Source organism: Tasmannia lanceolata, unplaced genomic scaffold (assembly GCF_043159265.1).
Source record: "Tasmannia lanceolata isolate RefF3 unplaced genomic scaffold, GAP_Taslan_0.1 ptg000002l, whole genome shotgun sequence".
Taxonomy (NCBI): Eukaryota; Viridiplantae; Streptophyta; class Magnoliopsida; order Canellales; family Winteraceae; genus Tasmannia; species Tasmannia lanceolata.
Window position 1 is genome coordinate 23035435 of NW_027518679.1, and position 26585 is coordinate 23062019.

Below are 26585 nucleotides of genomic sequence, written 5' to 3' on the forward strand. Positions count from 1 at the left end.
AGATGGTCTTTGAGTGCCATGAAGTAGGGCTTCCTTATGAGAAAATAGCCACCCAAGCAGTTGGCCCATTTCTTGTCTGCCTCTTGGATCTCCTTCTCAGCAATTTTTATTTATATGTTGCCTTCTTCATCTCTAATGGGTGGGAAGTAGTTCAATTGAGAAGAGACTTGGTTTTACTTATTTGCAAAGAGGGCACTCCAGGAGAGGTTCTTTGTATGTGGCTTTTCAGTATGTTTAGCAATGACTATAGCTCTTTGATCATTTTTACGAAGATGGAGTCGCAGATTTTTGGGTGGGCTCTTTTTGGTTTGAAATTGGATTGGCGCGGATTTCCCAGTCTTTTGATTCATATTACTAGGAGACTACTTGTCTTATCTGCCTTGCAAGCCCATGTGGAATGAGTTTGGCCTCCCTACTAAATGACTTTAAAAAAGAAGGTTTTTTGCTAGTAGAGTCTTGAGGTTTAGGATGCTTCTTCCATTCTCTCTATATTGGTAATAACATCTCTACTGCCTCTTTAGTTTGGTAATGACACTCGGCACCATCAAACTGCTTCAATTGTAGCAAGTCTGCTCAGTTTGGATCAATATCAACCCGGTTGTCCCGTTTGGCGCTAGCGATCCTCAATTTTCTATTTTCTATTTTTTCAATCAAATTTTTTAGTGAAAAATACACACACCCCCTCTAGTTTCTGAAATATTCAACTTTAACTCTGACTTTCACTAGGTTTTTTTAACGTGACGAAGTGGACGGAGAAGAGGAAATTACTATAATGCCCTCGTCTTCCCCAACTAAAAATTAGGGTTTTCATACTTGAAAACTGAAAATTAGGATTTGATTCAAACCCTCGTTTATTTATCAACACAAACCCTAGATTTAGAGGTTTTATTTGTCTCCATTCACATCATTATCATGCTTTGTCTGAAACTTAGGGTTTTTTTTTGTCTTTTTTTGTGTTTTTTCTTGAAATGTGGGGTTTGATATAGTCATGGAGTGGGGTTTCTTTTTCTGTGGTGGGGATGTCTTGAAGAAGAGAAGATCTCTCTCTCTCTCTCTCTCTCTCTCTCTCTCTCTCTCTCTCTCTCTCTATATATATATATATATATATATATATATATATATATATATATATATATATATATATATATATATATGTTTTTGCTTTTGTGTTTTAGAAATGGGTCGAGGGTAGAAGAAAGGGACGGCAGAAAAGGGTTTCAGAATTGTGCGAGAATGGAAGGCGACGGCCGGAGATGGTGACGATGGCGGTGGCCGGAGATGGCGATGATGGCAGTGGCTAGAGATGGCGACGATGGCGGTGACCGGAGATGGTGATGGCGACAGCGGCGGTGGTGGCAAACCCAAATCCCTCTGCAAATGGCTTAAAACCAGTGATGAGGGTATTTATGTCCTTAAAATTTTAACCCAGGTTGATTTGGATCTTTCCGTCAGGTTAAACTGATGAGCCGTTGACAGAGGGGGTCTAACTTATACAAATTGAAACCTCATGGGGTGTACTTGTCAAGTTTTGAAAGTCAGGGCTAGAGTTGAATGTGTCATAAATTAGAGGGCGTGTAATTATAATTTTCCCAAATTTTTATTTAGAGATGAATACCTAGAGAACCATGACACGGGACCTTATTTTTGAAAGTCGATCTATAAAAGTTTTCAAAATGTGCAATCCCTCAATAGATCAGAGGGTTAGGATCATCGTATGGAAATGATTTACAACGTTGTTAGCCACATTCACCCTCATTTTGGAAAAAAACTAAGGTCCATTTGGATACCTCCCATTTTGTATTTGAATACAAATTGAAAAGATCTAGCAGCTCAAGTAGAGGGAGATAGAGAGGGAAGGGGGTACTTCCTAGCAAGGTTTTAAATTTTGGCCGAAATCCGAAATCTTGGATTTCGCCCAAGACCGAAATCGAAATTTAAAGCCTTGCTTCCTAGCGGAGGGGAGAGGTTGAGGAGCAAAGAGGGTGAAGGAAACTGCGAGATCTGTGGATTTCCAATTTCGTATTTCCATAGCAAATTTAGAAATCTGATATTTTCACTGTCACCTGCTGAATTAGAAATCCAAGATTTTGATCCGATCCAAATTACAATGCAAAAAGGGCTGCAAATGTGATAAATCCAAATCAAAATCTTGTGGGCATCCAAACGGGCCCTAAGGCTATGTTCGTTTTGGATTTTGAGAATTGATCAAGTCGGAGATAGGAATTCATAAATACACTAGCGGGGGCTGGCCCAAGGAAGAAAGAAATGGGGGCGAAAATCCATCACCGTACTCGTGGCAGTGGTTATGCCGCAAGATGATTTTCTTACTTAATAAAAAGGCTACTGATATTGGCACTACCATGTTTTGATAATTGCACTAACTCATATTGTCTTTTATTATTTAAACAACGATCAAAGGTTATTATAGTTCCCAAAGAGCTCTCAAAGCTACTTAAAAAAGAAAAAGACAAGCTGAGTTTGTGTACTTAGTAAAACATGGCTGTGCCAATATCAATTTTTTGATAAAATAGGGAAGTGATATATGCATCCCCTTTTTTTTCCGGGCCACCGCTTATTGTGTATTTATGAATCTCTTTTTACACTGACAGAAGTAAGAAGGGGTTGCCCTAGGAAGAAAGGGGACGAATATATCATTTTCCTATAAATAATGATACTTCAAAAAGCCATTTCAGTGAGAGGAGAGCCACCTCATAGCTAAACTCATCTTATTCATTTAACTCATTTGAATTGGCACTTCTCTAACGAGAAAGAGGGCTTGCAAAATTGCCTAGATAATCTATCTGCCTCTCTCTGAAAACCTATTTCTTTATGCATACCTCATGCTTTGTTTTGATAGGGTGGCCCTAACACTTTATACCCAAGCTTAGCATGGGTGGGCCCACCATTTTACATTTGATCTTGTGGACCCACTATTTTACACTTAAGGTGATGAGGGTACGTGGAGCTCACAATTTTACAGCTTATGTTTTGATGTGGTGGTGGGCCCACCATCTCCACCCAAACTCATGCATAGGGTGGAGCCCACCGTTTTACCCCTAAGATTAATGATGTGGGGTCTATCATCTCTATCCAAACCTATGCATTAGGGTTGGCCCAACCATTTTACACCTCATGTTTTGATGGTGTGGGCCCATCATTTTACAACTACTATTACCTTTTTCTAGCTGCATATAAAAGGGCAAGATTTTTTCGCCCACTGTAGGATTATGCACCCCACTGTAGTGTGATTTGCCGTCAAAAAGCGTTAAAGTCTGGGGGCATTTATTTTTCGCCCCACTGTAGGATAATGCGCCCTCATATTAACGTGAATTGTGAGTAGAAGTTAAGGCTTTTTAACTTAACAGGGGTGCAGTGGCGCATAATCCTACTAGGGGTGAAAAAATAATCTTCCATATAAAAACTCTATATAACGATTCCATTATTTACACAGCAACAAGGGCAAAAGAAACAAGGGGAAAAGAGAGAGAGAGAGAGGGAGTTGTGAAGTTGTGACGATCCTCGTTGATTCCGTCCGTCTGAGAAATCTCAATCTCTTGTTTTATGAAGGATCCTTCAATTGCTTTTAATCAGGTTATTGCTACATCATTATCATCATTTGATAGAATTTCTCATATCCGTTTTTTTTGCGGGATCGTCTCTATTTTTGGGTTTTTTCTTCTTCTTTACTTATTATCTTAATATTTGAAGCTTTTGTAACCCTTTGGATGATTCATATATTAACGTATAAAAATGATTAAATGTAACCAACTCTAACAGCTTATGCAAATGGATATTGTGGTTGGATAGGAATTGAATTCAATTTCTTAGATGGGTATTTAGAACCAAGGTTTAAAATTTCGTTTTCGGTACCGGTTTCGGACTTAAGGAAAACTGAAATTCTACTGAAATTTCGAATTTGGTAATTTGGTTCCAAATTCTGGACCCAAATTTCGAAATTTCGGACCGAAATTCCGGCCGAAATTTTCTAACACTTTTTTTATATTATTAAATAATGTTATTAGATCAAAATTTAGGACCGAAATTTGGTAAATGGCAAAAAATTGAATTTCGGAAAATTTCGGTTTCGGTCCCCACCGAAATAATTTCGGATTTCGGTTGAAATTTAAAACCATGCTTATAACCAAGGTTTAAAATTTCGGTTTCGGACCTTGAAATTTCGAAATTTCGGTGAAATCTAGTACAAAAATCGAAACAAATGTTTTATTCAATATTAAATTTCGGTGAAATATTAAATTAATTAAAAAGAAACAGATTTTTTGGGTCAGATTTCGGAAAAACTGAAATTTCGACCGAAATTCCGAAATTTCGGCCAAAATAAATGACCATTTCGGTTTTGGGTGTTTCAGTGTCGGCCTCCACTGAAATCTGAAATTTCGGATTTCGGTCAAAATTTAAAATCATGCTTATAACTAGGTTGAAACTCCAAAACTTCATGCATGATAAAATGATTCAGGGCAGAAATGACTCTTTTCATTTATTCTGGAATTTCGAATTGAGCTGTCAAAATCATCTTGACATAATGGCTGCTCCAACTTCTGATTTGATACAACGAATACTGTAACAGCATTGTAATGTTAATTGTTACATTAATGAATTCCCTCATGTTGTCCTTATTGTAAGTTTCGAGATGATTCGGAGAGCAGAGACCTAGAGAGAAGGATCGCAGAGAGGAAGGTCGTCGAGAGGAGCCCCTCGTAGAATAAGATTGCGAGAACCTTCTCCCCGAATTGTAGTTTTGGGGATTAATTAGGAGAGGATCACTAATCGTTTAGATGGCATAGAGGTGGTTCAGGCGATTGGTGATCAAGATGATGGGAGCTGGGATGTCCGAAGGAACAGAGATGGAGGGAGATATGTGAAAGTGGCGGAGGAGAGAAAGTTGTAGAACCTTGGAGACTATGTTTTCTGATTCGGATAGAGTTGCTGTCAGGGATGCCCCTGTAGTGGTGTATCGAGGTGTGAGATTTTTGGTTCGATCGTGGAGGATGGATGCCACATGGATTCTCCCAACGAGTGCCTCGCAAAACATTTGAACGTTGGTCCCCAGATTGCTGCAGTAGTTAATGGGTGGGAGGCGTTCGATTTAAATTTTGAACAGAACATGAACTTTTTATCTTTGGTTTTGGGTTGGGGGGGGGGGGGGGGGGGGGCGAGGGGGTCGCTGACATACTTAATGGGGGAGATTTTTTTTGAAATGTTCCGAAACCAAAAATGACTGAAATTTACCATATTTCGGTTGAAATTTTGGAAATTTCGTTGGAATGCTGATTTTTAATTTTTTTTTTAACAAGATTTCGACCAAAATTTTGTTACAAAAAAATGAAATTTCGTTTTTAATTACCGGATTTCGGCCGAAATTTCAGTTTCGACCAAGGCCGAAATTGGGAACGAAATCAAAATTTAAATCCATGGGTTAGATACCGTCTAGTGTATTGATTGCTTGGTGGGTCTTAGTGTGAATGAGAGTTTCAGGTTGGGTGTCCAAGATGGCCAGGCAGTAATTACTGAGGCACTTCAGAGGGGCCCAACTCAACTCTGACTTTAATGAGGCCATTTTCGCGGGTCTTTTGTTGAAGAGTGGCTCATTTTCTGAGGGCGGGTTTATCCCGGGGGTGCTTGGTGGGCTAGTGCTTCCGGGACTCAAAGGTTTGGAGGATCTGATTGGTTTGGTCTTAGAAACTAGCACAACTACTATTAATCTACAGCCGAAGGAGGGAGTAGTTCAACATGTAACAGGCATGGGATTGAGAGAGTTGATATTTTCACGGGAGGAGAGGTGCAAAGGCTTACTCCTAGCATTCACTGACAAGATCGGTTGGGACTGCTACCATAGCTGAATTCTAGCTTGCTGATCTATGAGGATGGGGATCCAATCATTTCTCCAGCATCTCAGTCTCTAAAATCCTCCATGTGATTGGTGTTGATAGAATCCCATAGGAGCCACTGAGTTTGAGTATTGGGCAAGATGAGAGCACATATTTGACTATTGGAGGAAGAGGACTGGAGGTTGTTGACTTGTTGTGCGATGAAACACCATCCCCGTGACCCCCTACTCTTTACTTAACAGGAGGATGGCGTGGACTTCCAGACTTCGTTATATAGATGACACATTCCTCAATATAGGTGACACCATATTAGACATGGGAGGACGATACATTAGGGGATTTGAGGATAAGCCTTACATTAGCGAGGGGATCTAGAAATATAAGTCTTTGAGTAGGAGATTCTAGTTCACAACAAGATGAGCGCAATCACGCTGGTCTCATAGCAAGAAGCGGTCAGGATGCAGAGACACAAAGTAAGGACCCCATTTAGTACTTTGCCTCAATGAGAGATCACCACCTCTAATATACCAAGGCATACGGCCTTGTACTCCACCGGTGCACTCAGAGGCCAATAAGAGTGTTGGTTTGGTGTATTTGTCACAAAATTGAACAATCAGTATCAATTCCAATTAGTCTCTATTTGAGTTTTTTCTATGAATCTTTATCTCTTTGTGGCTACAACCTAATCTAATAGGATCAACCAATATGAAATTAAGAGAACAAGTCAAAATTAGCTAGCTGCAGAATTGACCAAAGTCATCGCTTGTCCTGAGCTATCACCAAGCAGAGTTGAAAGGCACATTTACGGACATGTTGTAAGCTCAAAACTTCGCTCGGGACGAGTTTGGCTTTGCTATAAGAGGAATGGAAGGGATTGATTGTTCTAGGGAGAAATCCGTGAAAAACATGAGCACTTGAGAGGCTACCGGCTATAGTGCTAAGGCCACAGATATTAGCTATTCCAATTAGTTTCTATTGGAGTTTTTTCTATGGATCTTTATCTCTTTGTGGCTACAGCCTAATCTAATAGGATCAACCAATATGAAATTAAGTGAAACAACTCAAAACTAGCTAGCTCCAGAAGGCCCAAAGTCATCGAGCTTGTCCCGAGCTATCACCAAGCAAAGTTGAAAGACACATGTATGGACATGCTCTAAGCTCAACTCTTCGCTCAGAATGAGCTCGGCCTTGCTATAAGAGGAGCATAAGGGATCAATAGTTCCAAGGATAAATCCATGAAAACACGAACAATTGGGAGGCTGCCATCTATAGTAGTAAGGTCACAGAGCCCGGCTTTTATCAACACTATTAGGATCCAGACAACAGAGGAAATCAACGACTCGCTTTAACATTGATATTAGGTCTTCTCACAAAGACGAATCCCTTGAGAAAGATTCCATATCTCTTCCTTAAGGACCACTTATTCCCTCATCCACGTTTGAATCCATACTTCCCCCTTAACCTAGTAGGCGGATTCCATTGAACCTGTTGAGTATTTACGTTCTTCAGGCACATGTGTCTTATTAAATAAAAAGCCACAACTTAGAGAAGAGAATCTAAGCCGGTATGACTCTATATATGTTACTTTTTATCCAATCTATTCTTGAAAATGAGAGAAGATCTGCATTGAGGGAAGCCAGCTATGGTAGCAAACTTTATCAGAGCACACATACTGAATTGACATCATATAGTTTTCTTACCCTATTTGATTTCTGTCTGGTCTCTGCATGGTGGTGACGTGCCATTGTTGCTCTGCATGGCGCTCTAACAGGGCATGATGCAACAATAGATGATGAGAGACTGATAGGAGGGTAGCTAGCTTGCTTCCTAGTGCTCAATAAATAAGAGCTCCCATATAAAATTGCTACCTATTACTGAAAGGTATGTATCCTTTCAATTTCTCTTTATCTTTCCTCTTTCCTGACATGCCGATAAGTTGCAGCAATGATGGTGCCGATCCCTTGGGGGTTAGTCCAGTTGATCCAGATCTCAGTAGGAAGGTCTCCTTAGAGCCCTCTCTTTTCAGTTTTCTGGATCATCCCCTTATGGTCTTTGGTCAGGTTTGGGAAGAGAGCCGTTGTGAGTCTCCTTTGTGCAACCTGTTTGAATGCCAACTTCTTGATTTGGATGGCATAGATAGATGTTTGGAATCAAGGAACCTATTACATGGGCTCCCAATGAAAATGATCTGATTATGTCTCAGATAAGGAGATACACGGAGTTAGTGGAGAAGCATATGTTAGAGATGAGTAAGGTTTTGGGTTTATCTTTTGAGAGGGTGAAAAAGGAAGTCATGACTTTTGTTTTTAGCGATTGAGATGCGTGATTGAAAAATCCCTTAGCCTCCAAAAGGTCTAAAAGATGTTTAGCTTTCCGTAGAGAGCGGGAGGTGGCTAGAGTAGAGTTCAATGTTAACTATGAGGGATCATCTAGTTTTAGGTTACTGGAAGGTCGAGCAGGAAGCTGCAGAAGCATTGGTAGGGGGAGTGTTTCTGTCAGTGTTTCTTTATTAAGATCCTGAGGTGGAACATGTGTGGTTTGGGATCCACATCCAAAAAGCCAATGTTAAGGGGGTGTTATGGAGGCACAGACCTTCAATTTTCTTCCTATAAGCAATGAAGCTTGAAGGCTTGTCGAGATTGGATCTACAGGGATTGGTTGTTCCCCTAGCATTGCTTGTGTGTCTCTTGGTGCAATTTGTTCTGTGTAGGGCATTTTGTTAGCTTGCGATGAGGCGAATGCGATTCTCGAAGAGGAGTTTATTAATGCGTTCTTTGTATAGGTTAAGAATGATTGTGGACAATTCTTTGTGGGCTTCTACGACGATGTATGGTCAGTCCCTTTTTGGGATCCCTCTGCTCCTCCAGTCCTCTTTTTGGTCAAAGATAAATGTGATTCACGACTGTTGGTTGATCCAGTGGTGTATTGGGGAGACTTTAATGCGACCCTTTTTCTTGACAAAAAGTGAGGTTGCACTAGAATCTCATCGGGGATGAAATCCTTGTCCGATTTTGTCAACATGAATGCCCTTGTTGACCTTCTACTTTCTAAGGGAGGTACACTTGAGAACCTAACCAAAGAAAAAGCTTGTTGGACATATTCCCCATCTGCCCTTATTGGAGTTTGTCTTTTATGGGTATTATACAAATTACCTTCCCTAAGGGCGGATTTAGTCGTGTGGGATTTTAAGGGGCTGTTTGGATACACGGATTTTAGAATCCGGTATTTCTTCAAAATTGTAGCTAAGAGACGAGAGAAGAAGCGGACCAGCCGTCGTTTTTTACTTCTCGCCCTTCTTTCTGTCAGCAAGAGAGTGGCAGATCCGCCCATATTTCCAGGTTTTAGAAATCTCAGGATGCGGGAGAGATTTTTAAAACCTGAATTTCTCACTTAAAATCCAAGAAATGCTGTCAGGACAGCATACATCAGCTTGATCATGAACCCTCCTTTACACTGTTTTCAAACTAAAAACGTGGATTCTAAAATCTGCATATCCAAACAGCCCCTAAAGGTCGTTTGAACTCTTGCAAATTGTTTGTGACACTCAGACTTGGACTTTGAATGCGCGGACATCTAAGCTCTTGTAGACTTAAAGGAACTTCGACGGGAACCTAAAAGACACGCGGAAATTGAAGTTCTACGTTAGTCAGCAATGCAAATGTGCGACGTCAATGAAGTCAACATCCAATTCTTTATTGTTCTCTTCACTGTGAATATCTACTCTGGGGATATGATTACTTTGTTTACGGTTTGATATATTAGTGTAATTGGTTGGATTCAACATAATTTCTATGTTCGTCATGTTTGGTATCTAGCAAGCTGATTCGTGCAATATTTTTATTATGGGATAACATTCTTTAGGCTAAATTTGATGTTTGGGTAGGAAATTATGGTTAGGTTTTTTGGTTGTATAATTGTAGATAATAGATTTTGGATTGACTAAATGCAACTGACACTAGTCTTTCCCATGTTTTCAACATTCACTCTACATATAGAGGCATTTTGCATTGGCTGGAGGCAACTGACACTAGTCTTTCCCATGTTTTCAACATTCACTCTATATATAGTAGGCATCTCAAGAGAAATGCTTCTTGTGATGTCCTCTTATGTTTTTTCATCCTATTCTGTTCCTTCCGTTATGATTTCTGTGGTTCTTCATGCAGATGCTTGACATGGCATAGAAGTCTAGCTAGTTATGATTTCTGTGGTTCTTCATACAGATGCTCGACATGGCATAGATGTCTAGCTAGTTATGGTTTCTGTGGTTCTTCTTGCAGATGCTCGACATGGCATATAAGTCTAGCTAGTTCTCTAGGAGAGAGTGATCGGTGGTGCCTGAGAAGGGCATCATTGGTTTGCTTGGTTGAGTAATTTATGAAACTGTAGGTGAAAGAGTTGGTGGTCACGGGTTGCTCCATTGTGACCTGGTGGTCATGGGTTCGAGTCACGGAAACAGCCTCTCTGCAAAGCAGGGGTAAGGCTGCATACATCTAGCCCTTCCCAGACCCCTCAATGGCGGGAGCCTCGTGCACTAGGTTGCCCTTTTTTTGGTGAAAGAGCTGGATTACCTTCATTTGCAGTGATTTTCATGATATCTTGAATTTTTTGTGATTGTTACAAACTTGGAAAGAAAGAAAAAATTACAAAACAAACAGAAGAGTAGAATTAAAGGGTTTGAGTAGACCCACCTTCCTTTGGTAGGAGCATCCACCTCCTCACTAGCCTCTCATGCCCGTGATGGGAAGAAATCTTTAGAGCCCTACATAAGCACAAAGTCTTTAGTTGAGTTTGTTACCCACCACATCTATACCCCATTGTTACTGACTTGCTACTTTATTTAATGACATTAAGAGGATTTTCCTTCATTGTCAGCAGCCTAGAAAGGTACAAAGAGTAGGACTTTCCTTCATAATGAGCTGCTTATAAAGTAATAGAAACTAAAAATAGGAGCATACCTAAGCTTGAATCTTTAGAAGTTGTTGCCTTTTTGTCAAAATCTACCCTCTCCCATCAGAATATGCTCATGTCAACCTTCCACTATAATTGGGGTAGTCTTAGCGATCAAAAGGAGGATAAATTGGCTTCTTAGACTTACGTGAAATCCTTTGAAAGAAACTCGAGAATTTTGATCCGACCGATTTCCAGAACTGTGCAAAAGAAAGTGTATTTTGGGGGCTTTAGAGGGGTGAGGAGTGACAGACCTATGGCTCTTTGAGAGGAGAAAATGAGTTTTTTATGGCCTTGGGGCTTTTATTTTTATCCCAAGTCACAAGGTTTTCCCTGGGCCTTGGATGGTCACTAGGCAATCACCTAAAACATTGGGTAGCCTACTATCAGAATGACGTTCGCCATCGGATCCTAGGATATGCTAGGTCTAATCATGTAGGAAATCTCCATTACTTCACTGGACTTTGCCTCAGATGATTGGGTTCTATTTGATAGTGTACAAATATGTTATGTTTTACTGTTTGTCCTGTACTTATAAGTTATTTTTGGCCTCGTAGCACCTGATATTATGATATTTCTTCTTTTACGTAGGTACAAGGTTACCTGCTGCCATCATCACTAAATCATCACCAAAGTGAAAAGCGATTAGCTGATTATTATCACCACTTTGTTAGACAACATGAGCAGTCTTTTGATGTCCCTCGACATCATGTCTCCTGGAATGATCAATCGGCTATTATAGATTCTCATGCTAATCCTAGTTCAATTGTGGAGCCTCAAAAAATGTCAAGTGGAGAAGTCAGAAGGGTGTCGCGTCATGATATTCAACTGGTAAGGAGGTTTCTGAATTTATATTGTTATTTTATCTTTCATTCTAACATCCATATTTAATCTCTATCTTTCATCCTCTTCTATGCCTTTGATCTTATGTGGCACTCTGTTTGCACATTTTCTTATTGATAGTGCTGTCTTGAGAGATGCATGCTAGTCGATTGGATTTTTTTCCTTATTGTTGCATATACATTTTTTCTTTCTGAAATTTTATCGTGAAATTTAGGTTGGTCCAAGAAGTGTCAAATAATGTAGAATGGAGGCACCCTGAATCAACTACTTGCGAATCTGATTGTTTTCCATCTAAAGGACTTTTAGTTTGTTATTTTAAATTTTTACTCGTATTTTAATATACTTAAATTTATGATGCACTCGGAATCAACAACTTGCCTATCTGATTGTTTTCCATCTAAGAGACTTTTAGTTTGTTATTTTAAATTTTGACTCGTATTTTTTTTTTGCTTGGTGGAATATACTTAAACTTCCAAGTACGACATTATCTATCAGTTTGGTGATCTGCGGCCACCTTACCTTTTTTTATAAATAATTTAGTATATTTGACCATATCTTTCCCCTTTTTGTGGTTTAATGAATTGATCTATCATTCAAATATATATATATATATATATATATATATATATGGGAATTGCTAGCGTCCATCGCAAAAGGCATTTCACGGCTGGTCTGACTTGCAACAGACCAGCTGCGAAAAGCCTTTTGCGATGGACCTTAGCAAATCCCTATATATATATATATATATATATATATATATATATATATATATATATATGAGGAAAATGATTGTGAGCTTGAAGCACATATAGCTTATATGAGCTTGAGGGCCCAAACACATGTGGGCCCACATTGTTAGGATGATCCAAAGCATTCATTTGAAAGGCCCTTACATAGATAGGGTGTGTATAAAAAATCAGCTCCATAGGATCATCCTAACCCATCCAAAAGTGGAGGGCAAAATGGACAGACACCGATTGCTACAAATCTGCCCATTTTTGCTCTCCGCTTTTGGAGGGGTTAGGATGATCCAATGGAGCAGATTTTTGGTACACACCCTATCTACGATGCGGCCTTGCAAATGAATGGTATGGATCAGCACAAAAAATGTGGGACGCATGTGTTTGGGCCCTCAAGCTCATATAAGCTATATGAGCTTCAAGCTCACAATCATTTTCCTCTCTCTCTCTCTCTCTCTCTCTCTCTATATATATATATATATATATATATATAGAGAGAGAGAGAGAGAGAGAGAGAGAGAGAGAAGTGTTTCTAGTCTGCCGACTAGAGATCATTCTCTAGTCCGGCAACCAAAAACACTTGGGTCCCACATTTTTTGTGGTGATCTAAAGCATTCATTTGATAGGCCCCATCATAGATATGGTGTCCACAAAAAATCAGCTTCATAGGATCATCTTAACCCTTCCATTTGTGGAGCTAAAAAATGGACAGATTTGTGCCGATTTATAGCCGTCCATTTTAAGCTCCACAAATCACAGGGTTGGGATGATCCTATGGAGCTGATTTTTTGTGGACACCCTCTCTATGTCAGGGCCCATCAAATGAATGCTTTGCATCACCCAAATAAGGTGGGACCCATGTTTTTGGGTCGCCGGACTACAGAATGATCTCTAGTCGGCAGACTAGAAACACTTTTCTCATATATATATATATATATATATATATATATATATATATATGACCATATCTATTTTCAGAATCAGTTAATTATTCTTGCAGCAATTTAAAAAATAATCAGTTGTATGTGTTCAAAAAGGCATAATGTACAGAAGCATCATTATGGTTTTCTAATAAAGTTCTGAAGACGTCTTAAAATGAGTGTTGAGCTTTGTGTTACAGTCTAGTGATAAAACCAGATGCTTTGAATTCTGGAGGACTTCACAACCAAGAAACGGAACAGGTTTTACATCTCTCTAATTCTCCACATTATTCGCTTTTGTCACTCTGGTGAATCCCTATGCGCACTTCTCATCCTCAGCAACGAGAAGGGATTGAGAAAAGAAAGGAAGCATTCGTATGGAATTTGAGGGTCTAGATGACCCTCAGCTTCACCTGAATTTGAAATAATTGATCAAGGCCCAACATCATTTTTTATCATGGTTATCCAGGAAAGCCTTACATCCCAATAAGCAAATGTTGTAATTCACTTCTGACCCCCATATTAGATAGCCCAACCATAGTGATGTTAGGTGTGGTTACATCCACAAGTAGCTGGGTCCATCTTTATTCCATTTCATATATGGTCGAGGATCCGCATAGCCCTCTATTTATGTGTTATTTACTCATTCCTACTTTTTTATGCCAATGTTGGTTCTCTTGTTTTCATATGTTTCACATAGAACCTAAAACTTCCTCTTTCATCAATAACACAATTTATAGGACTTCTTGTCCTTTGGGAACCTTTGATCAATGTCTGACCTAATTCACTACCTCTTTCCTGCAACATTTGGAGGATGAAATTATTTGGTAGGGTATTGTTGATGCACTTATTCTTTCTTCTCTTATGATGTATTATCTACTATTAATATCAACGGGCTTATGACAACCACTCTGCTTTGGAGGATCCTTATGCCAATGTATAGACAAATATAGTTTTTTTGTTCAATTGAATTGTTTTAAGAGTTTATTTTGCATTTCCTATCCTAAGACAATTCTTCATGGTCTACGGTACATTGATTAACCCCCACTTTTAGGCTAATACATCTTCCATGAACATTTAATTTTAACAAGGTATTTGTTATGATTACTTGATTTGTCAACGCTACAAGCTGTATCTCAGTATAATTGTCTGTGTCCTTTAATAGTAGTGAGGTTGTAATTTAAGTTTTCTTATCAAGCTTAGTTGTTCATGGTGTAGTGTTTTTTTTTTTATATTTCTAGTTGAAAATGCACATTGACATATTGATGATTTACTTTCTGATTATATCTTTATTTCTTTGTGATGATTGCAATATAGTTAGGCCCTGTTCGTTTCAGATTGTTGGAGCCGATTGTGGACCCCAAACAGATTATTGGACTCCAAACTAAACGTAATTTGGAGTCCAATAATCAGTTTGGGGCACACAATCGGTTGCAACAATCTGAAACGAACAGGGCCTTGTAGGTAGTTTACTTGGTAAGGCTCATGGTAAACATGCAGCTGATTTTCCCTTTTCTCTGCTATGTAGAAAAATTATGTTCTTACTGTCACACATGGAGATCTTCCTTATGCTTTTTGCAGGTGCAAAATCTTATTGAAAGATGTCTTCAACTCTACATGAACCAAAAGGAAGTGGTGGACACTCTTTTGGTTCAGGCGAAAATAGAGCCTGGTTTTACAGAACTGGGTAATTCATCCATTATTACTAATCTTTATCATTTTTATGTGGTTGTGACTAATTTTTCCTTGAAACTTCTAAATGTCATAACTTTTCCTTAAATCATTTGTTATCTTTGAATGTGGTGGAATTTGTCTTTGCGTTTTGTATTTGAAAATTGAAATATTGAAGAAGCATGAAGAAAGAAGGTGAGTGAGAGAGCAGATTAAAATATGGAGTTAACCTGCACAAAATTCTTGATTGACTCAAAAATATGTCAAATGACATTAATAGAGCGCATCTCATCACATATATGAAATGTCTAAACTACAGTTTCATGCTTAAATATTTGGAAAATTAAATGTCTAAATTGCACTTACATGCTTAAACATTTGGAAAATGATTTGTGGACGCCCCGGGACTGCCACTCCTTGTGCTCTGCATGTGAGAAGACAACCTGCACATTGTAGTCTACTAGCACTCTAATGGGCCATTTGGATACACGGATTTTAGAATCTTGGATTCCTCAAAATCCTAGATGGGAGATGAGAGAAGAAGGAGAACGATCTTCATTTTCTGATTTCTCGCCCTTCTTTCCTTCAGCAAGAGAGTAGGAGATCATCCCATGTTTCCAGGTTTTAGAAATCTCAAGATGGAGGAGAGATTTCTGATACCTGGATTTCTTACTTAATTCAGGATTCTAGAGAGAAGCGAACGGACTGTCTCCTTCTTTTCTTGTCCCCATCTTGGATTTTGAGGAAATCCAAGATTCTAAAATCCTCGTATCCAAACAGACCCTAAATATTTACATTCAATATATCATCAAGGTAATATTTTTTCTTGAAACATCAATAGCTTGTCACCTAAAGACTGGTGATGACTTTTCTTCTAACATCAGTAGCTTGTCAACTAAAGACTGATGATGACTGCCTTCCTGAAAGTATCAGTGATGTGTTCAAGAGAAGAAATATAGTATGGAACCTACTCACCATCCCCTGTTTTTTCATGCACAAACTGATGATCCATTTCAATGTGTTTTGTGTAAATAAAAAACTGGATTCAAGAAAGATTTAGTTTCACTTTGATGAATTAATGAAGATAGGAAGAAAAGTGGAGAGATTTCGTATGGGAGTCAAAATTCATTCATGTCAATAAGTCAAGTTACATGTCACATATATAGGGTTTGCTTTAAATGACCAAAATACCCCTAAGACTAAAATATGATCATTTCCAACAACTGACATATGACTACTAGCACCGATCATCACAATGAAGAGCCCAAGATTTTCGTGGAAGCGCCAATTCATGATTAGGTTACAAATCCATGTCAACTTAGCAGTAACAACGACCATTGGCTTGTATCCAGCTTGTGCTACACCTTGCCACAGTTCTTTGCTTTTCGCTTCTCCATGAAATCACACAGTAACCTGTGAGTGGGTGATTATATGGCTACCACCATGAATTTGTGTTGGAAACATGGTGTGTATCAAACAACCCAAAATCTTGTACGCACCTTACTATTTGATGCATTGTCACTGGCAATTAGGTCTATTTTTCAAAATAAGTGTATTTTTTGGATGATATCATCATTTTCTTACTCATGTATTTTGACTGAAAGACCAATATGTATTAGTATCAGACGATACCTAAACCATAGCTGCCACCGGACAACACCTTGAACATTATAATAAATTCTGAAGTGGGTGTATCAATATAGTTGCCATCTATAAGACAAAGGTTACCTACCAGTTGATTGTTCAGCTGGATGCATGATTTTGTAATGAATTTAAGAACTTGTCGTTATTTATCAACAGAAAAATGTACTGCATAAATTCAAAAAAAAAATGTAGTGAATGAAAGATGGCATCATCATGTTCTGCATGGTTGAGTGGTTTGTACTGACTTTTTAATTGGGGAAAACAGGTTTCTCTCAAAAAGATTGGGTTGAAAAACATACATGAATAAATAAAAACGTCAAAGTTCGACACTCATTTTGTCTTTTGCAAACAAAACAGTGGGAAATGAGTTGTTAATTGTCGTCTAAAACTATTCTTGTCTGATATTTAAAATAGTAAGCATTTGAATGTGTTGCCTAATGAGATCGGTTTTTTCAACAAAAAGGAATAAAATCACATATCATTGCCATTTTATTCACCTGTGGTCGGAATTTATGTGACTATGGGACTGCAGAATCATTGGGACATGTCAGATATATCGAGCCATTTTTGAGTTAGGAATAGTGGTTTTTCTAATTTTTTCAATAAAGATGACCATTCTAGTTATATAACTGTTTTTAAGGGACTAATGATTGATTATACATCCTCGACTGAACAAGTCATCTGTGAGCAATTATTAATTTGTTAACTTACCAACTTCTCCAATAGCTTAAGCTTTTGGAGAAGTCGGTAAGTATTAACTTATCAACTTCTCCAATAGCTTAAGCTGTTGGAGAAAGGCGTTATTTATTTTTTTATACTTTAACACTCCCCTGCACGTGTGGCCCACTTGGCAAACACGTGGCACATGTGGTCGCACTTTGGGCTGACCATTGCATGTGGATTTTCGCTATCCGGGAGGTTTGAACTCGAGACCTTTGGCTCTAATACCATATTAACTTACCAACTTCTCCAATAGCTGCTTTTGGAGAAGTCGGTAAGTTAACATAATTGTTATAAAAATTTGTTGATGAAAAATTTCTGCCAAAGTAATTTCTCTGGATCGTGGATTTAACCAATAAGTTTTGTAGGTATATCAGAGATTATTTAGTTTTATATTGAATATTTTTATTGTGGTTAACTTAGTATCTTCAGTAGTCGCATTTCTTTCTTCTTTTTCAGTTTGGCAAAAACTTGAAGAAGAAAATCAAGAATTTTTCAAGGCATACCATGTTCGGTTGATGGTGAAGCACCAGTTACTGATTTTCAATAAGTTGCTCGAGAAACAGGTTGAGCTCATGCATAAGATATGCCCAGATGGAGTTTCATCTCAATCCATTTCCAGCGGATCACATTCCTCATCATGTATGACTAATTGGATATTTCTCTAGCATGTTGTATCCACTATCTCCCGTTTAAGTGCTTTCTTGATTGCAATTACTTTTCCCTCTACTTGAAATTTGGATTTTTGGTCTGATTACAAATATATTATATGCTTTGTGTGGTGAGAAGCATACCACATATTGGATATGCTCATATTAGCGCTTTAAATATTTTTTTGTCGTGAGAGTTATATTTTTCCATGTAGAATCTTGATTGTGTTAGCCATTAAAAAAAAAAAAAAAATCATGATTGTGTTAGATGCATCTAGTAAGGTTTTCTAACAGTATGATGAATGAAATATAATTGATATTATTGAATATGGTCTAAGTATTAAAAGTACTAGTTGATTACTCCATTTTCTCATTGATGATGATAAAGAAATATAATTACAAGATTTGAGGGTATAGAGATTAGAGTCAAGATTACCATTCGAAAAAAAAGAGATGAGAGTCAAGTTATCTCTCTCACGTGGACTATTTCATTTTTAATTGATGGATCTATAGAAGTGCTCTTGGTAGAAAAATTCAAGGATCATAATATGTCCTTGATGGTCATTGTTTTCTGTCTAATTGCCTTGGTGGACATATCAACTGATTTTCCTTATTGTTACCTTTTCTCTCGCATAAGTCCATCTCCCTATGTTTTTTTCTGTCATGAAATACTCAATTAGAGAAAATGTGGATTGCAACTTGGTTATACTTGAAGATTCTCATTGGTGTATATATGGATATTGATGGGGACCATCCTTCACGAGAATAAAATAAGACGCTAAATATGATGGTGGGGTCTGTTAGAAGTGCTTTAGGCTTTTTAGCGGTATAATTGTCTTTATTTTTGTTTTTTAGATGAAGGTTAATTTTTTAAGTAATTTATGGTCTTTGAAGTGTTTTTAAGTCATTTAAGTCAAAGTTTTTAAGTCATTTATGGTCTAGAAAGTAAGTGTTTAAATTAATTAAATGTTTAGGTTCACTAGGTTCTTATCATTCAAAAGAAAGTTCTCTAGGTTCTTTAGAAGTTGTTGCGAAAGTTATTTATGCCTTTTAGTATTCCAAGTCTCTATATATAAGGCTTGTTGTCATTTTTGAGCATGGATGGAATATTGATTAAAAATATGGCTTTTTTGCTCTTGTGCAAATCATGAGGAAACCCCACACCTGAGATGCATTGACTCCATGGTGAGACACCTTGAATCCATGTTGAGATGCCTTGGAAAGGTTAGTAAGATGCTAGCCCATCTATCTCGCTATCCCTTTGCCCCTCTTATTTAGCTATTTATTGTGTGTGGGTGGGTGCGTGGGTTGGGGGGGTTGTCATATAGGATACCTCGACATTGGAACTTCTTGGGGTACCGTGATATCCAATGAACAACCTTAAGATATGACATTCGAGTTGCAAGCATAAACTGGCTAATTAAACTTAAAATGTAAGCAAGTTCTAGTCTGGTAATAGTTAAATCAACTTTTTCACTGACCTCTCTCATAGCCTAGAGTCATCTTAAAATGTATCATCATTGGGGCTAAAAGATTATTATACACTAGGGGTGTCAGCAGTTTATAAACCTAATTTTCTAGTTTCTTTCAAATCCTTCATGTGATTTGGCAACTTCAATCCTACTAAAGCATCGAAGTGGTCCAAGATCCTTAATATCAAGGATCTTGTTCATGTGATCCCATTTTTGACGTAACTACTACCATCTCTTGTTACCACTAGGTCATTTACATAGCTAACAAGATTAGTATACCTCCTTCCTCCAATGCACAAACAGAAAATAGTTTGAATTGATTCTCTTAAATTTCATTTTCAACATGGCTTCAGTAACATTTTTAAAGCATTCGTAATGGTGTTGCTTCAATCCATAGATCCTTTTTTAAGGCTATTCCTCTCATCAGTTCTTGTACAGTGAATCCAAGAGGAACAGTCGTATACACTTTTTATAGTCTCTCCGTTAAGGATTGCATTCTTGAGATCAAGGTGATGTAGAGCAATCTTAGTGTCCACCACAGATAATTTCACCTAGACAAAATATAATTAGGCTGAAGAAACAAATGTCTTTTGATCTATGTAGCTCAGTTCACTGTTTCGTGCGATTACAAGTTTGTGTTTCACAACTTTCGTTTGAATCAGGCTCACTAGCATCTAGTATCTAGTTTTTTTGCACTGTTTCCACGAGAGGTAGAAAGAAAAGTGTAAGTCTTTGCAGAGATTTCAGAAAAAGATTAAAAGAAACACAACTATCAGATAGAGAGTAGTGATTTTAAGAAATCGACAACCATCAGGTATATATGTACTCTGTTTTTTGAGGAAAAAAACTTTCATATAGGAAGTCTTACTTGATACTTTCTTCTTCCAACCTTTTCTTGGGAGGTTGTAATTTGTCATTTTTCTAAGTACTGATTAGTTTCTCCTCAAATCCCTAAATTTAGGGGAAGGTGGAGCATTATAAAGAAAATATTTTTTGAACAATATTATAAGGAATATTCATCTCTCCTCCAATGCATAAAGATAAGGGAAAATGGAAGGTTGTCAAGAGGGGAGACTTTTGAGTAGAAACTAAGTTGAATTGTTTGTTACTGATGCTAGTTCACAATTTACTTATTTTGTGTGAATTGTTGTGAATCGTAGTACGTACTGGTTCGCTCCAAACCAACTCACAATACGACGATGTAGATACTGAACCCGGTAACACTGGTCTTGATAGTCTGCCCTATATGTTTGAGAGAATCTTTTTCAATGAGTCAAGCTTTATGCCAATCAATCAAGCCACTACTTGTGAACGTTAGTGCAAAACAACCAATTACACCAAAAGCTTAAGCTGTTGGAGATGGTCTTATTTAATCTTTTATACTTTAACACTCCCCCTTCACGTGTGGCCCCTCTTTTGAGGATTGGCCTACACGTGGCACACGTGGACCCTCTTTTGGGTTGGCCATTACATTTGAATTTTTAATAACAAGGAGTTTTGAACTCATGACCTTTGCTCTGATAGACCTTAGGGCGAACTCTCCCATGAATATTAGCTCGTATAAGAAAGATCTTTATTCTTGACTGCCTTCCTTCCTTTCTTGTTTGTTCCGCCCTGCTTGCCTCGCCCCGTTAACTACCTTTCAGATCTATCAAAAGTATGTTGTGGTTGTTGCGCTTGTAATCCCCTCGAGCTGTGCTTCAAGAGATTTTTTACAATGCTCACTTCGATGAGCTGTTTATCATTACGAATTTACGATAGGTGTCAAGTGGAAGTGCAGTGATGTATGCAGCTGAGGCATCCTAACAAACCGAGAGATTTGAACCTTGTTCCTATATGATCCGATCAATTCGATCAGGCACTCGCCATTTATTTTCATTGTTCAGTTGTTCTGCCGGATCGGTCGCTCAAGATCTTTGGTCTTCACCCGGACCCGATGAAAAAAATTGGATCACTTTAGGCTGATCTTCCCCAAGAGTCCACATCGACGGGAAGGTGCACTATTGCCACCCCCGCACTCTATGAGGAAGAAACAGATATTTCCATTTTAGATGATATATTGGACGTGTGATTCGTTGGAACATGAACTTTTATTTCTTTCCTTTATTTCTAGGAAAGAGGTTGAATGTATTGACTAGATATCTTGATTTTTTTATTCACCATTTGGGTCGATGAACTAAACCACATAGTTATATGAGTGAAACAAAACAGCATATGAATTCGCAGTAAGAAGATTGATTCTCATTCCCTATGTACAAGAGGAAAGTGGGAGCATTATAAAGAACATATTTTTTGAACAATATTATAAGGAATATTCATCTCTCCTCCAATACATCAAGATAAGGGAAAATGGAAGGTTATCAAGAGGGGAGACTTTTGAGTAGAAACTAAGTTGAATTGTTTGTTACTAAAGCTAGTTCACAATTTACTTATTTTGTGTGAATTGTTATGAATCGTAGTTCGTACTGGTTCGCTCCAAACCAACTCGCAATACGACAATGTAGATACTGAACCCGGTAACACCGTTCTTGATAGTCTACCCTATATGTTTGAGAGAATCTTCAATGAATCAAGCTTTATGCCAATCAATCAAGCCACTACTTGTGAACATTAGTGTGAAACAACCAATTACACCAAAAGCTTAAGCTGTTGGAGATGGTGTTGTTTAATCTTTTATACTTTAACACTCCCCCTTCACGTGTGGCCCCTCTTTTTGGGATTGGCCGACACGTGGCCTCTCTTTTGGGTTGGCCATTACATGTGAATTTTTAATAACAAGGAGTTTTGAACTCATGACCTTTGCTCTGATACCATGTGAAACGACCAATTACTCTAAAAGCTCAAGGTGTTGGAGACTTCGTTATTTAATCTTTTATACTTTAACAGATAGATTGAACACCCATTTACATCCTATTATCCTCTTTCATTGTGGTAAGGTGCCTAGTTCCTATTTATCATTCTTCTCAAGAGCTTCTATTTCACTTTGTTTTAGCCTTCTTCACTCAGGAAGGGCAAGGAGCTTCTATCAAATCTTTTAGATATCATACACGAAGAAACCATAGCAACAAGCACTTTCTATGAAGATGATTAGTTTTGACAGGATACAAAGTTATTGTGTATAGAGTACATGATTTGGATAATCTCGTGAAAGATCTTAAAGATGTATGCCGCTTCATCTCTACTTCCCATAAGATATTAGTTATTGTGTATAGAGTACATGATTTGGATCATCTTGTGAAAGATCTTAAAGATGTTTGCGCTTCATTTCTACTTCCCATAAGTTATTTCCTAGTATCGCTCAAAAAATCATCTATAAATGAAACAAAATATCAGTATTCACCCATATACAATCGGGGAAGGACCCCATATATCAAAGTGCACGGTGTTAAAAGGAATCAAACTTTTTTACTACATGGTGAAAATGAGGTTTTATAATGCTTCATCTCTGCGTATTTTATTTGCTCATCTCTTCAGTCTTCAACACTGGGATCAATAAGTTAGTAGTGATCCAACTCTTCTTATTTGCTCTTGAGGATACTGTAGTATTTCTATCTGGGCAAGATTTACCCTGTCTGGATGAGACATGACCACCTATTATTGAGTATACAATCATTTTGGCTTCTGTGACACTAGACAGCGGTGCCTAATTCCTGCACAGTGACTCCTCCAAATTGCACAGGCTAAACTCTTTTGAACTCAACTATAGGTAGTTTTTTTTATTTCTAAGAGTTTATCCCATGATGCAGATTCCTCCTTGTGTTTCATATGCTTGTATCATACTAATATACATATGCTCACTTCTGGCCGTTTTTTCTGAATTTTAAACCTTGTAACCATAGATTCTCAAAACCCATCTTTTATATGTTTGGAGGTTGACTGACACTATCTATATTAATGCTTCTTTGACTGGTTGGGAATATGTACTAGTCCCTGGAATGGTCTGCAAAGCTAAAAAGTATTGGATACTTGTTATATGGAGAATAGTGTCTTAATCAAGGCTTGAAATTTCAGTTTTGGTTTCGGTCTCAACCGAAAATAAAATTTCTAGTGGCAATTTGGTGAAAATCTTATAATTTCGGCTTAATTGTCCATTGCGTGAATGGTGATCAAGTAGATCTCGTTCTTCCTTTTGTGTGTATGTGTGTGTGAATACGCAAACATCTCATGTTATACCACTCCTTGTAGTGCACCAAGGTCCATCATGCTACGTTGGAGAACATACAGTAACTAATTCAAGACCAAACAACACGCAGCTCCCTCTAGCTCCATCAAATGCTCTTGCAAATGGAGCAACATCAACTCGTCAAAGCATACATACTGACGCCACTCCTGGACAAGCGGAAAGAATGGATGTCGCAACTACCATGCTCTCATCTCAGAATTCACACATGGGAATGGTACAAGGAATGAATGGGATTGCAATCAAATCGGAACCTGACTACTCAAACAGTTCTTTTACATTTACCACTGATGGCAATATGGAAACTCGCCCGATGCTTGGAGAGTTTAACCACCAAACGTTGAATGAACCACCACCGCTCCTTGATGCTGATATTTCTTCGTTTGGTTTTTTAGGCCAAATTCCTCGGAATTTCAGCCTTTCTGATTTAACAGCAGACTTCTCTCAGAGTTCTGGTGCTCTCTCTCTCTCTCTCTCTCCGACATTTTCAAAATATCGCATTTTTATCACTGCATTTTGATAAAATGACAAAATCCCGAAATAATCCCCCCAGATTTTAAAAATATAGCGATATTTTCATTTTTATCGTAAAATATCGCGATAATATCACGATATCCCGATATTTTTATTTTCTATTTTTTTCTTACATTTTGTATATTTTTTATATATTTTAAATGGGAGATGATATTTTCACCCCCTCTGCAATACGCATTCGCCCTTATAATGTGAACAGTGGGCAACTTTAACACTTTTTTACGTCAAATCACGTTAAAAGGGGGGCGAATGCATACTGTAGTGGGGGTGAAAATATCATCGCCCTAATTTTATTTTGGGAAAAATACAGATACAACCCCTCAACTATGGCCAAATTCCACTTCTAACCCCGTCGTATCAAAGGTACCAAAGACACCCTGTTAGTTTTCAATAATGCTTGTTATGTGACGGGGTTGACAGGAACGAAGAAATTGTCAGGCGGTGTTTTTGATGAATTTTGAAAAGTCGTTGGGGGGGGGGGGGGGGTTCTACTTAAAAATGTCAGTCTACTTAAAAATGTCAGAAAGTTGAGGGGGTGTCTTTGGTACCTTCGATACCACAGGGTTAGAAGTAGAATTTGACCATAGTTGAGGGGGTGTATCTGTATCTTTCCCTTTTATTTTTATTGTCCCGATGTAAACCCAAATATATATATATATATATATATATATATATATATATATATATATATATATATATATATTTGTAACATAGTCTCTGTTTTATTTATTGTTTTCTAATTCTCAGAACTAATCATTGAGCTTTAATGCTATTTGAAGATATATTGGAGAATTACTCTAGGTCCCCTTTCCTAGCAACTGACGCAGATAATGTCCTGGATTCTCCTGGGAGGGAATGCCATGGTAAGGTCTTCTTCAATTTTTTTGTATATTTTTCTGTCACAATTTTGGTAGTTAATGTATGTCTTTCTCTTGGTGCCCAGAAGACAATAAGCAGCTTGACACCATATCGGAAGGTTTAAGTTATGAAGAATTTGGAAGTGATTGATCAGTACTCCAAATGGTAAAGTATGTTCTTACTCTGACCTTTTTGGAACTCAAATGTATTTTGCATTATTATTGTTGTTGTTATAATTATTATTATTATAAAAGTCAACAAGCAATAGCAAGCAGGCAAGTTGAAGGGTTCTTTTATTAAAAAGTCAACAATGCTACCAGGTTGACACAGATAATGTCCTGGATTAAAAAGTTAACAATGCTACCAAGTTATAAAAGTCAACAAACATAGCAATAGCAATGCTATGTTGATGATGAAAACAAGCTACCAAGTTGAAGGGTTCTTTGATGTTTATTCAGGCTAAAAAACTCCCATTTTACAATTCTGTGTTGGGTTTTTAATCACCACGCCCCCTTTCTTAATTGCAATACATTGTAAAAAGAAACTTCCTAATATAAACACTTTCTTTAAGTTGCAAAGCAACTAAATGGAAACTACCAACTTAAAACACCCTTGTAACTAAAACAGAAACTTTAATTTAAATATTCTTGCAACTAAAATAGCAACCAACTGATTTAGTAACAATCCTAAAATAAAAAGTAAGGAAAATGACTGCTTGTTAAAACAAAAACTGACTGAAATAAAGACTAGTTAAAGAACACTACTTGGTGGAAATAAAACTGACTGATAGAAACTCTCTAAAGATCACTACTTGCTGGAAGTTAAAACTATCTGAAATAAAAAACTGATTTTAGCAAGTAGATTTGCTAAAGCAGCAACCAACTGAAATAAAAACTAATTGATCGCTGGGCCTGTGGCTGACTAATTGATCTCTGGGCCTGTGGCTGTAATAGGATCTGGAAATAACGATCTACTGATGTGGTCGGCCCTTCCATTGTAAGAATTGATCAGCAAGATGATCAATGATTGTGATAGACACAATCTCTGCATCACCTTTGCCATCTTTCCTTAATCTCTAATTAAATTCCTAATTTATTCTTTTGTTGCTCGTGTAGATTTTTTCGTCAGTTCCTGAATTTCCCCATTCTGTGATTTTGGAATGAGGATTTGTAGATCTTGAAACGCATCGAATAGTTTGATTGTTTTTATGCCCCATGGTGGTAAGTTCAATCTCAACTTACCCACCAAAAAAGCTACAAATGACCTGAAATAGGTGAGCCTTTTCGTATCTCGATTGTCCATAGCCTCTCTATCTTTATGTTGAAGTATAAATATGATCAAAATAACACCAACTCTTAACATCTTAAGCTTTTAGAGTACTTTGTTTCACATGGTATCAGAACAGAACTATTCTCTATCTCTATGTTAAGTATAAATATGGTCAAATGACACCAACTCTTAACAGCTTAAGCTTTTATAGTAATTGGTTGCTTCACATGTTACCAGAACTATTCCCTCAGGGTAGGTCCTGTGTTCTAAACCCAACAACTTCAACTCAAC

General features: G+C 37.7%; 1 protein-coding gene across 6 annotated transcripts; it reads left to right on the forward strand.

The window, feature by feature from the left end:
- Positions 1-3434: 3434 nt before the first annotated feature.
- On the forward strand, positions 3435-26386 carry LOC143889767 (uncharacterized). Of its 6 annotated transcripts, none has more exons than XM_077394212.1 (8): positions 3435-3591; positions 11385-11624; positions 14878-14983; positions 17791-17973; positions 23639-24088; positions 24947-25030; positions 25111-25195; positions 26141-26386. In XM_077394212.1, the coding sequence occupies exons 1-7, from the start codon at positions 3562-3564 to the stop codon at positions 25173-25175; spliced, it is 1158 nt and encodes a 385-aa protein (XP_077250327.1). In that variant the 5' UTR covers positions 3435-3561; the 3' UTR covers positions 25176-25195; positions 26141-26386. The 6 variants fall into 6 exon arrangements, with proteins under 6 accessions (XP_077250327.1, XP_077250390.1, XP_077250514.1 ...); XM_077394275.1 differs by having other exon boundaries at positions 25111-25190; XM_077394399.1 differs by having other exon boundaries at positions 25114-25195.
- The last annotated feature ends 199 nt before the right edge of the window (positions 26387-26585 follow it).